Here is a 13900-nt window from a genome sequence, read left to right as displayed (position 1 = left end):
GCTGTTTAGACTCTAGCAGGCCAGAGCTACAACAGAAAAGGAACAATCCCCAGTGTCAACCTAGACTAGCCCTAAAAGGACATTCAGAACTGACAGATTACTACAACTCTGTCTCTTTTTGGAACCATAGATTATAACTCAGTTGTGTATAAATGTTTGCCTGTTTTTACCTGTAAATTACTCTTTCATTTCTTTTTCTTAGTTAATAAATCCTTAGTTTGCTATAGGATTGGATACAAGTGTCTGGTGTGAGAAATAAAGTACCAATTAGGGTAAGTGACTGGCTTCTTGGGAGTGGGAGCAACCTAAATTTTAGTGTGATTTTTGGTGTAAGTAACCAACTATCATTAAGTCCAGATTGCCTGAGCGATGTGATGGACCGAAATGACCAAGGGGACTGTCTGTGACTCTATGGTAAGACTATTTTAGTGCTTCAGGAGTTCACACCTGTTATTGGGTTGGTGAAATCTAATTATAGAACTTAAAACCTGTTTGGGTCTCTGCTCTACTTCTTGACAGTCCACCCTGAGGATGTCAGTCACAGTCATGAACCACTCAAGTCACCATGGCAAGAGGCATAAATTTATCTAGAAAAATCATGATGAAACTAAGAGTATGTCTACACTGCAATAAAAAAAAATCCCTACAGCAGTGAATCTCAGAGCCTGGATCAGTTGACCTGGGCTTGCAGGGCTTGGGATGTAGGGTTCAAAACCAAGCCAAGTGACCCCCAATTTGATGACTCAGACCACCAGTGGCCATGCTGCAGATCTTTTATTGAAGTATAGCTATATCTCAATTGTTAACAATTAAGGTCAGTTTTAGAGGAAGTAGTAGGCAAGTGTGGCACTCTGTGCCTCAAAGCAGCACCTGAGTGCCCTCATGTTCACCACTGCCATATAATTATGATATGTTTTGTACAAAATGTGCATTGTGCAGTATCTTTTTAAAAGTCTTGATCTGTTGAACATTAATATCTTGTTGGATTGTAATGCTATTATTATATGTGAAGTTATAATGTTTTGCTGTGTGTGTGTTACTGAAATATGCTGTGATGTTTGGAACACTCACAACCAGTCTTTCAGGTACAACAATTGAGTAACCAGATATACTGATTGCCCATTAAAGAGAATCCACTTTCCCATCAGCCATGCCAGAAAACTTCTCAGAGAGAGCGCAGAGACAATGGAGAATGCTTGACTAATCGGGGCGGACCTTCATGTCAGAAGCATACATCTTTCCAGAAAGCTGGAAGAAACTACAAAAGAGGAGAAGTGATATCATGACTGGGCCTCACTCCCCCCGCAACACAACACCTGGAAGACACATCTGGAGGACAAAGACTATGAACTGGGAAGGATGGTCCCAGGCTGGAAGGCAGCTCCAAACTGTGTATTGAGGAATTATACCATCTGTCAGGGTGAGACACTACTTGATTCAAATCCTGTTTAGTTTATAGAACTCAGACTATACAGTTATTTTTGTTTCTTAGGTTACCGACTTTGATCCCTATTCTTGTTACTTATAATCACTTAAAATCTATCTTTCTGTAGTTAATAAATCTGTTTAATGTTTTACCTAAAACAGTGTGTTTTGGCTGAAGTGCTTGGGAAATCCTAGCTCAGTTTACAAAGGCTACTGTATGTCCTCTCCACATTGAGAGCAGGGTGAACTGGGTAATGAATTTACATTGGTTAGGCTTCTGGCCAGAGCAAAATGATACAGTTCTGGGGTGTAAGACTGAGGTAATTGTTGGGAACTGACTTGAACCTCTCTATTCAGAAGTAGCAAGGAGAAGCATTCATGTAACTCACTTGTGTGTGTCCCTGCCTGTCTGTGTAAGTGCAGTACTGACAGAGGTTTATGGCTCAGCAACAGCATCACAGTGTGAGAGGCAACCTAGGTTGGTGGGTAAGGGTGGCTCAACACTCCCACAGTCCAGGTTGCACCCCAAGGACCCTGTCACAGCTAGGAACTGTGAGGCTAAAGGCCAGGCCAAATATACGCTCTGACAGTTGATGGGGAAAAAGTGAGAATGGGGATTAAGTTTCTGTTTCAATTATCTTCATTAACACATTCGATTCTGTTTGGAGAGGGAAAAATTATGGAAAGGAATAAAATCATATACTGTTCCAAATAAGATAACTGCGATTATGAAAATTATCTATGAAGATTCCTGTCATAACAATTGGAGAAAATTAAAACAAGTGGTTCAAATCAAAGTTTGGTGTAAGATACGGAGTCATAGATCATAAAGCTCTTAAATTGGACATTAAAAATGGTAGACAAGTTGGAGGATATGACATTGGATGATCTGGAATTAAGCTTTTTAGCTTATGCAGATGGTAACATGCAACTTGGCAGACACATTTGAATTAATTATGATACTCTTCTCTATCTTGGAATATTGGTGTAGTCCAGAGTTTCTCACTTCCATCTGCTCCCATTGGCCCAGCGCAGGGATCCGCAGCCAGTGGGAGCCGTGATCAGCAGGACCTGCGGACAGGGCAGGTAAACACACCGGACCAGCCAGCCAAGGGCTTTCCCTACACAAGCGGTGACCCTCGTTTTAGAAACCCTGGTGTAGTCAACTTTGACTTGCAATAAGTGCCAAGAAAATGTAATGGCATGTCTTGGAAAAGGGACAGTAGATGCTGTTGGAATGCTGCAGTGAAGTCATAGAACAAGTAAGATCTTATGTGTGCCTAGGAAACTTGATCAGTACCAGTGATTCCATCAAGTAGAGACGTAATGCTTTAGCTACAAGGGCTGCACAGAAGTTAATGAAATTATGGATGGATAACATTATGGTTGATGCAAAAGTGAAAATTTATCAAACCAGTGTATTAACAATAATACACTATGGTCTAGAAGCAGCTGCATTAAATGAAACAGACATCAGAAAGCTGAAGAAAGTAGAGATAAAAATTCTTCAGAAGATGACAGGCATAAAGTGGAATGATTTTAAGGCAGATGAAGAAGTTAAAAGGAAAATGTGATATGGTATCTGTGTATGGGATTGGCTGTAATCAAAATATTATGATGGTGGGAACTCTGATGATATGATGCCAGAGAAAATAATAACAAAGAAAAGATGTAGGGACATTGTATGCAGGGAGATGACCAGGCTGAGTTTAATGGAGGATCAAGCCACGGGCTATCTATGGCAACACTATGGATGCTTTGGGATGAGAAGTAATAGTTCTCAAACTGTGGTGCATGGGCCACAATGGTCCATTGAGCCTTTTCTTATTGCCTGCAGAATAAAATGTTTTCTGAGGTGTTGGCTGAGACATTGTAAGTGAGATATCTTCTTACGGAAGTTTTCTTCAGATATAGAGTATTCAGTTTGCTGATTATGTCTTAACCTGAATGTATGCAATTCCACACAACATAATATTGCATCTTTTCAGAGATGTATACAGTGCAAACAGACTTTATAAAATTTTGGCAGGAGGAAAATATTATTTAATCATCCTGACATCTTAGAGAATATCATATCAGTATAGTATAAGCATCTAAGGTTTGATACTAACCAGTCATTGTGGTCTTAGATAGAGGAAAGTAGCTCACTTAATATCATCCATGAACAGTTGGTGTTGATATATTTAAAAAGCATTGCATAGTTTGTCAACTCTGTGGGCCCCTGGAGCTCCATTTAATACATTTCTAATCTCTATATCATGTCCAAGGAAAGTGAGTTCTCCTCCAGCTCCACTGCTTCTTTCACTACCCCTAGAATAACTGATGGAGTCTGGTTGTGATAGAAATATTAAATATAAGGGGGAAAAATAAGATCTTCTTTTACATACAATCTGTTCTACTCTGCAAATCAGACAACTAGTACTGGAATTACATTAATTCAGGCTCTCTAAAAGTGGCCAATGGAATTTCTGATATTTATTATATTTTTAAGCAGGAAATACTTTATTATGATAATTCAGTTATTGAAAACTCCCTCACAAAAAGCCTTTGGTGTATGTGTGTGTGTATGTTTATATAAGCAGCAAAGAGTTCTGTGGCACCTTATAGACTAACAAACATATACATTTGTTAGTCTATAAGGTGTCACAGAACTCTTTGCTGCTTTTACAGATCCAGACTAACACGGCTACCCCTCTGATATGTTTGTATAATTTATATTTTTCCAATGATCAAAATACTTGTTACCCAGTAGGTACCATATTTCTCCTTTGGGCTTGCTAGAACATCTGTATTAAATTAATTGAACTTTAGTTAGTATGCACCCCAAACTTTCTCCCCTAAAATAATAAAGCAAAAGCCTATTGATTAATAATGTTTAAAATACAAAAAGAAGTAAATGAGGAAGGCCAAGGGCCTGATCTTTCTGGCAAAACGTGTGTTGTCTTCAACGCAAATAGAATCACCTATCTTGAGCATGGACATAAACATTCTTTTTATTGTCATTTATCTTCCAGGGTTAAAACATATATGTTTTCTCTAAAATGTATAGCCCATTACACTAAAGCTGCTATTTAATTTTGCACATGGCCAGAAAAACCTTTAATTTTGATTGTCTGATGGGTATCAAGTATTTATTTTTTGTACAGTTAATAACAAACATCATGTATTTTTTCCATCCGTGAGTAGGATGGACCAGGGGACTAACGTTATATTACAGTTTGAAAGATATATGTTAACCATTCTGTTTCACACATTCTTTTTCCCCCCTTTGACGTTAACAGCCTTATGCCAATTTTTCATTCTAACTAAATGTGAATTGTGTTTTATAGCTTGTGTTTATTGTCACTTTCTTTTTTAATTGTAGGATCAGCAACTGTTCAAGTGGTTTTAGATGAATACACTCATATATTCTTTAGACAAGTAGTAAATAAATTATGATAAATAAGCATGTATGGTTCAATTTTAGCATTATTCAGCAGAGCAAAGTTATGAAATATGGCTTATTCAAATTTAGACATATATGTAATGTATGTAGATGGCTATGTTTCTGTGACTGTGTTGGCTTTGTTTTTTCTATATATTGTCCATCTGTTTCTCATTCATTTGCCAAATTACACTAATACAGGTTTATGTGATACTAAGGGCCAAATACAGCTAATGTTGAAGTCAATGGAAAGACTCCCATTGATTTCAGTGGAAATTGGATCTGCCCCTAAGTAGCTAATAGAATGTATTTTAATCGTGATTTTCTTAAAAAAAATAGGCATTTCATTAATTAATAAATTGTGAACCTACTTATTTGTTGATAAAAAAAATATTTTAACATCAGTCAAACATTGTTTTTGTTTTAAATCATGTATATGTTTACTTGATTGGAAAATGTGCCTCTAATTACACCTTTCCTTGTATAAAAAGCCCAATCTGCTGCACCCGGATGACTTTTAAAAGAATCATGTTATTATTTAATGCCCTAGTACTGCAAAGACTTATGCAGGTGATGAAATTTAGGCATTGTTAGTAGCAGCACAGGAGCCAGCTAACAGCTGAAAACAGAGACGTTTGAGTGGAGCTCTGTTAGAAGAGAAGGGATACAACAAGCCTTGTTTTGCAGGGGAGTGAGTGATTTCTTGGGAGTGTGTTTGTTGTTTGCTTGTTGGTTTGTTTTCAGTTTGCAAAGCATGGTAGTGGGAAGTGTTTTTGTGAGAGAAGCAGAGCCTTTGATCATAGCTGGACCTTAGGCAGTAGGGCTGCTCAGAGAGCAGGCCTATAAAGTCAGGCAGTCAGCTGATGAGCCAATGCCATAGGAATCAACAAAGAGAGCTGAAAATCAGGGAGCTTGTGTGGGAATTTGTAAGTGGAGTTTGGGGGAAAGTATGTTTTTTGTTTTGTATTTTTCTTGGTAGGATGTTATGAGGGAAGGATATGGCAGCTACAGAGGCAGCAGTGGTAGTGACCCAAATACTGTAAGAGACAATAACAATGAATGGATGTGGAAGCTGCAGGATGTAATTCTTCTGAAGCGGGATACTTGCAAGGTGATTCATTTGTATGAAGTGCTACCTAATGGAAGGAGATCCAAGGTTTGGAGATGGAGCTACAAACTGTAGTTGAGTTTAGAAGGAAATTGAACAGATGATGGGGGAAAGAGAAGTGACTGAAGGGAAAACTCAAAACTTGCAGGTACATGCTGGACAAGAGAACTGAGAGGGTATGCTGCTGGATGAAGAAAGTGACCGGTGGAAGCATGTGACTAAGAGAACAAGGAAGAGGAAAAGACCAGCTAACAAAGGAGAAACAGATCTGTGGAACACGTATGCTGAGTTGGAAAATAAAGGTGAGAGGCATGCCATAATAGGAAATGAGAAGGCAAGGAAAAAGAGAAGAGTGGCTAGTCCTACAAGAAGAAGATAGAAGATAACTCAGAGAAAATTGCAAGTGAGAACAGAAGACAAGAAGACTTGGAGCAAGAAAGAAGACTAGAAAGGGGAAGATCTGAGAATCTCCCAACACCAGAAGGGGACACTCTGCATCACTGGGGACTCCCTATTAAGTGTGACAGACAACCCTGTCACCAGAACAGAAATCTGTTGTCTGCCAGGAGCTAAGATGTAGGATGTGGATCTGAGGCTGAAGAGGATCCTAATGGGAATACGAAAGAATCCGTTGACTGTCCTCCGCATGGTGACAAATGATACTGCTAGATTCTCAATGGGATACATCAAGGAAAACTATGCCAGGCTAAGGAAGATGCTTAATGAAATAGGCAGGTGATCTTCAGTGGGATTCTACCTATCCCTAGAGAAGGAGAGTGAAGGTGACACAAGATTACAGTTATCAACAGATGGTTCAGGCAAAGGTGTTACAAGGAGTGATTTTGGATGTTCAACCACTGGAAGGCATTCACGGACAAATGACTGTTTTCATGGGATGGACTCCATCTGAGTAGGGAGGGTAATCAACTTCTGGGATGGAAGTAGGCACAAGTGATTAAAAGAACTTTAAACTAGCAAAATTTCTTTTGCCTTCCTCTGCAGCATGGGGCACAGATCACTTGATCGTTTGGACTGGCTAAATGCTGGATTCTATGTAATCTGAAGTCTTTAAATCAAGGTTTAAGGACTTCAGTAACTCACTCAGAAGTCACGGCCCTATTGAAGGAGTGGGTGGGTGAAGTTCTGTGGTCTGCAATGTTCAGGAAGTCAGATTATATCATCATGACAGTCCCCTCTATCGTTAAAATCTGAGTCTGAGTAATGTCATTGATGTTAATGAGTTTTCTCACCAGGTGTAAAATCGAGCATGTGCTTAATTCTTTCCAGAATCAGGGTGTACAAGTCTGGTACCCTGTACTCTGTGGAAGTTTGGAGTATGCAGGAAGAGGTCCAAACCTTGCTTTCTTTTTAGATATATAGCTTATACCATCTTATATCAATAGCACATTGAAATCCAAAACTCACTATCAACCCTACGTAGGTCTGATCCAATTCCCATTGAAATCAAAGGGAGTCCTTCCACCACCTTTAATGGGTCCTGGATCCAGCTGTATTGCACTTAAAAATAATAAAGCCACCTTGCCTTCCCCTCCCTCCCCCCAAAAAATAAAACAAATCAAATGCTTACATTAATAATCACAATTATGAGTAATCCTGTTTATTTTGCTATTATAAGTAAGAGTTGACCATTGTGAGTAAGGTCACATAATCTAAGCCTATATTAGGTAAGAGTCCCAATCCTGCATACATCATGATAGCAAAATTTCCTTTAATTGAATGTGAGTTACGTGACTAAACACTGTAAAGTCATTTACATGCTCAAGTTTTCCTCTTGATGCTAATTTACATTAATCTAAAAATGAATTAGACTTGCACCTCAAAGGAAGAATAGGCCTTAATATGTTGGTACATAATGTTCTTAAGAATGTTAAGCAATATTCAACATACAAAGTTCTTTCTGCATCTTATGTAATACAATGGGAGGAGAAGCTTCTTATGGATATCCCAGGAGGAATACACCTTATAATTATAGATCAGTGAGATAACATGTACCAATGGTGTGATGGTTTATTCCCCTCCCCAACCCCCGCCCCCCCCGACACTTGTGGATGTTTTCTTTGTGCTTGTTACACAAGCATCACAGTAAAAATCTTCTCATGACCTTCACAGACTCCACTGCACCTAAAACTGAGTTTTATTTTCTCAGGGTAGGTAGCACCCAAAGAATAAGTGGTCCTTGAAAACATTTTGAAAGTGTATGTGAACACCTTACACAGAATTTATGTCCTTTAAAAAAAGTATTTTTTAAGAAAAAAAGCTTTTAGACAGTTGCGTGAGTTTAAAAATCAACATGTATTTGTATAGTCTTGTGTGAAAATGAAACTACAGTGCATGCAGAAAGACAGCTCTAAATTCATAGTTCAACATCACCCTCTCCTGGCAGAATTTCTGAACTGAAGAGTCTGCAAAATATGTGTATTTCTTGAAATTATACACTGGGTTCTGACATGAAAATATCTGCAAGTCATTTTGTATTAGTTGGTGGCTATATTTTACAACTAAAATTGTTTTGTTTGTTTGTTTTTGTTTGTTTTTTACCTTGGCATACACCTATGTGTTACATTCTTATCCGACGAAGTGGGTATTCACCCACGAAAGATCATGCTCCAAAACGTTTGTTAGTCTATAAGGTGCCACAGATCTGCTTTTACAGATCCAGACTAACACGGCTACCCCTCTGATATTGTTCTTATCTAACTGGCAGATAGACAAATTGTAGTTTTGAACTTTATTTTTTCTGCTGGCAAAGTTTAACTTCCTGTCATATAAACTCATCTTACTTTTAAGCTACCTTTTTATTGTAAGATTTAGTACAAAGATAACTACACTTTGAGCAGTCAGACCATAAAACCTTGTCAATGATGTGCTATTATATTTTAATAGATATCTTACAAAATATTTAGTTTTTTACCCTTGTCCTGATACATCCTTTATAGGAAGAGGGCATTAGGAGAAGGGTGCTGTCAGAGAAAAAGAGAGGCAATTAGGAATTTTATTGTCGACCTTTAAAGAAAAAAGAAGGGGAAGAAATATTTTTTGATGCTGTTGAGTATTTTAAAATACTTATTTTAAAGGGCGTAAACTCTGTGTAAGGTGTTCACATACACTTCTTTGCATTTTACGATGCCTAGCACCATGGGACCCTAAAATTGAATGTGGCCTTTGGCAATATTGCAATATAAATCGCGGTAATAATAAAATAATTACTTCAGTTTTAATAATGTGAGTGACATCAGAGTAAGAGCGTGAAAACTCTGATGTCACTGAAGACCACAACAGAAGAGGTTCAATAAGGGTAATTTGAAATCTGTTTCTGTTAGCATCCTTACTTCAATGATTCAAAAAAAATAATAATTGTGGGAAAGGGAAAATTAAAAATAGATGACCTCTGGTGTGAAAACAAGGCTGAATGTATTTTCATGCCTCTGCAGCTCTTGACATCAGCCAAGTGACAACTCTCCAGCTGAACTGTAGACTTATATGCTCTCCAGGGACAGCTGCTATTCTCTCTGTGACTCTCAATAAAAAAATAAAAAATCTTATTTCAGAAAATGAATAACAGATTATATTCAGAATCAACTACAAGTGAATGTCTAATACAGTGTGGAATTGCTGATATATTGGCTCCATTGAAACCAATGTGAGTTTTTCATTCACTTCAGTGGGGCTAGGATTTCACTCATGATGTACATATTGACGTGTTTTTATCTCTGTGTCATATCTGAGTTTTGGAATTCTCATTCTGAGTTATAAATATTTAGATTTTTCTCAGAATGACAGTAATCCGATGAAGTAACAGGGTATCAATGTTTGCCTGCCAGGCCCTACCCAGTTGTCAGGTGATTTTTTTTCCTTTAGATATCTTTAGATTTAAATGAGAATTTTAAAAACCATATTTTATGAAAAGGTGGCCTAAGAATTAATTCCATTTACAACCCAGCAACAGAAAATAATATATATGATAATGATTCAGCCAACCAAACACATCACAGCAATAAAACGGCCTCTTCAGTCCCTTGCTTCCCCTCTCACTGCCCCCTAGAATGTACTCTTAATCTTTTCCATGAATCCTGTCAAAAGAATGACTTTTGCAGCTAGCCTGGAGAGGAAATCAAATTGGGCTATTTTGGACTGAGTGCTGGTCTAATATTATAAATCGATCTAAGTTACACTAGTCCCGTTATGTAAATTACGTAACTGAAGTTGACGTAACTTAGGTTGACTTACAACAGTGTCTACACTGAGCTATGTTGATGGGATATGCTCTCCTGTTGACATAGCTTCTGCCTCTCAGGGAGGTGGAGCACTCTCCCATCAACTTAGCTTATCTTCACAGGACCCGCTAAATCTTCGCTGCGGCATCAATTGCAGTGCTGTCAATTTAGCCCGTAGTGTAGTCATGCCCTGAAAGAGCAAGTTCCAGGGTCCTGGGTGTCTCACAGAAACAAGGCCCTTCCCTTAATCCTGCTGGGAAAGTGTTTTGCTGAGTCACTCCAGAAGCAGAGTATCAAGGAGATGGCCATAGCCTCAAGCAGAGTGTGCTCTGGTTCGGACAGCCAAGTGCCAAAGGAAGGAATCCTAGGAGCTGTCACTGGTATTTAAAATGTAATGTCACAAGGTTACTTTTTAAGTCAATGATCCTTGCATATCTCATTGTGAGGTACCAGCATTAAAATTTACTTTTTTGTCCGAGGGGAGGGTTTGTACTTTTAGGTTTCCCATTATTCCTAGTTAACCTCTATATAAATCCCATATATTATTCCTTCTAGTGAAGAGAGCTAGGGTGATTCTGTAGCTCTGGTGCAGTCTAGAGAAGATCTCCAGTTCTGGGAAATGACCATACGAGGAATATAATCAGCAAGTTGACATATTGTGATACCACTAGGACTAATTTAACATAGGAGGGAAAAGGTAGGCTTAAAATACACTCCTTCACACACACACCAATACACACACAGAATATCCAGCAGTGACTCTCTGTGGGGATGACATGCTGATGAAGCTCTTGTTGGGGTTAAGGATTCCATCTTTCACCTTCTCTATACTTCACTAAGGCTCTTTTATTCAAATTTTGCTTATTTTGCAGGATCAGCCTGTTGGGATATTGTGCAGTTTGCATTCCTGATGGTTGATATAACCTAAAACTTGGTTAAGACCCCACACAAATTATTTATAGATTTCATTATGTTCTAATTAGAAAAATGTGAAATGAATTGTGTTAGTCAAATACATATATATATATATATATAATGTTAGATTAATAAATATTTATTATAAGAACACTGAGAGGAATTTTTGCTTTTGAGTGTGTCTGCTGATGCAGTATTTTAGATGGTAGCTAAAACAGCTTCAGTGTTGTGCAAACCATGAAACCCGGTTTGTGTGTCTTATTTGTAAAAATCTTGGTCTGTGTAAATAGCAGGGTGAATCAGAGTGTCATAAGGGAATTGTTAACTTCTGCTGCCCCTCCCCCTTCTAACAAGACAAGCTAACAAGTTAAAAAACTCAGGCCACAAAAACAGACCAGTCAGATTAAAACAAATGGATGAAGCTGAGGGGGTTGGCAACAAATAATAGATGACAGAAGTAGGTTTTAGCAGGGTAAGCAAAAATGTATTAGTTAGTTTAGTTTGTTGTATAAGTTAGGTTAGTTAGTTTAGGTTAGATTTGTGCATGAAAATGTTTTAATTAGATAGGTACGTAGATGAGATATCTGTGTAAACGGAGTCTCCACATGTCATAAACAGATAGCTAAGGGTTAATGTCTCTTTCACCTGAAGCACCTGACCAGAGGACCAATCAGGAAACCGGATTTTTTCAACTTTGGGTGGAGGGAATTGAGTGTCTGAGTCTTTTGTCTTTTGTCTGCCTGCCTGCTTTCTCTGAGCTTTGGAGAAGTAGTTCTACTTTCTAGTCTTCTGTTTCTAAGTGTAAGGACAAAGAAATCAGATAGTAAGTTATATGGTTTCTTTTCTTTGGTATTTGCATGAATATAAGTGCTGGAGTGCTTTGATTTGTATTCTTTTTGAATAAGGCTGTTTATTCAATATTCTTTTAAGCAATTGACCCTGTGTTGTATCATCTTAATACAGAGAGAACATTTGTACTTATTTTTCTTTCTTTTTATATAAAGCTTTCTTTTAAGACCTGTTGGAGTTTTTCTTTACTTCAGGGAAATTGAGTCTGTACTCACCAGGGAATTGGTGGGAGGAAGAAATCAAGGGGAGATTTGTGTGTTGGATCGCTAGCCTAATTTTGCATTCCCTCTGGGGAAATAGGAAAGTACTTTTGTTTCCAGGATTGGGAACGGAGAGGGGGAGTCCCTCTGTGTAGTTTCACAGAGCTTGTGTCTGTGTATCTCTCCGGGAGCACCTGGAGGGGGGAAGGGAAAAAGGATTATTTCCCTTGGTTGTGAGACTCAAGGGATTTGGGTCTTGGGGTCCCCAGGGAAGGTTTTTCAGAGGGACCAGAGTGCCCCAAAACACTCTAATTTTTTGGGTGGTGGCAGCAGGTACCAGGTCCAAGCAGGTAACTAAGATTGGAGGATTTCATGCTAACCCCCATATTTTGGATGCTAAGGTCCAAATCTGGGACTAAGGTTATTACATGGTGGCAGCGCTGGGATATAGATAGAATCCAGAAGCCAGTAGGAATATTATATTTTTCTTTTCTCTGCTAAGGGCTTTTAGCAGAGAGAAACAGTTTGGTTTTTAAAGGGAACCAGAGAGAAATTTTTTTTTCTGCTCTCTCTGGCAGTTTGTGGCTTGCATGTTAAGCAGAAGTCGTTAAGGACTATTAACAGTCTTTTGTCACACAATAGCACTCCCATTGAGAGTCATACCAGCACTATATGAATGCAAATAAAGTGGTTTTTCAGGTTTACTTGACATTGAAGATTAGCTAAAGGCACTGTTGCTAGGCAGACTTCAGGAGGCAACAGAGAACCTGCAGTTCAGAGGATAAACACCGGAGGGCACCCCAACACAAGAAAACAGGAATCATGACTTCTAAGGCAAAAATTAAGGCTGAAGAGCAATTCAAAGAAGCTGAACACAGGCGACAAATGGAGATGAAAGAAAGAGAAGAACAAATCAAAGAGGCAGCACACAAAAGAAAACTAGAAGAAGAAGAGGTGGCCCACCGAAGGAAACAAGCAGAAGAAGAGTTGGCCCACAGAAGAAAGCACGAAGAAGAAGAGGCAGCCCACAGAAGACAGATAGAACTCCAGAGGGAAGCCCACCAACAGGCCATGGAATTAGAAAAGGCTAAGCAACAGACTCCAGCCAATCCTAACAACCCATCGCCCATTATTGCTCCACAGCACAGGAAATTTCCCACCTACAAGGCAGGTGATGACACCGAGGCCTTCTTGGAAAATTTTGAAAGAGCCTGTCTTGGGTACAGCATCCCCGAAGACCAGTACATGGTAGAATTAAGGCCACAGCTCAGTGGACCTTTAGCAGAGGTGGCAGCTGAAATGCCTAAGCTGCAAATGAATGACTATAAACTTTTTCAAACCAAGGCCAGATACAGAATGGGGATAACCCCAGATCATGCCCGTCGGCGTTTCAGAACCCAAAAGTGGAAACCAGAGGTGTCATTTCCCAAACACACCTACTACATTGCAAAAAACTATGAGGCCTGGATAACAGGAAACAACATTCAAACCTTGGAAGAACTGAACTTCCTCATACAAATGGAGCAGTTCTTGGATGGTGTTCCTGAAGACATCACACGGTACATACAAGATGGAAATCCCAAAGATATCGCTGAGGCGGGGGAGATTGGAGCCAAATGGATGGAACTGGCAGAAAGCAAGAAAGCTACTGTCAAGGGGAACGATTACCCCAGGGGGCACACAGACCATAAACCCTACAACCGAGGACAGCCAAAGACCCCACATACCACCCAAGTAAAGCCAC

At 39.0% G+C, this 13900-nt stretch overlaps 1 protein-coding gene across 1 annotated transcript in view; it reads left to right on the top strand.

Moving 5' to 3' along the window:
- LOC127043643 (uncharacterized) overlaps window positions 1-13900 on the top strand; it is a 1006231-nt gene that overhangs the window by 655700 nt on the left and 336631 nt on the right. Inside the window, exon 2 of the mRNA XM_050937629.1 lies at window positions 13328-13443. Coding sequence (XP_050793586.1) covers window positions 13328-13443 — 116 coding nt within the window. The remainder of the gene's footprint in view (window positions 1-13327; window positions 13444-13900) is intronic.

This window comes from Gopherus flavomarginatus, chromosome 1, assembly GCF_025201925.1.
Source record: "Gopherus flavomarginatus isolate rGopFla2 chromosome 1, rGopFla2.mat.asm, whole genome shotgun sequence".
Classification (NCBI taxonomy): domain Eukaryota; kingdom Metazoa; phylum Chordata; order Testudines; family Testudinidae; genus Gopherus; species Gopherus flavomarginatus.
The sequence above is the reverse complement of the archived record's forward strand: the minus strand, read 5'-3'. Positions and strand labels throughout refer to the sequence as shown.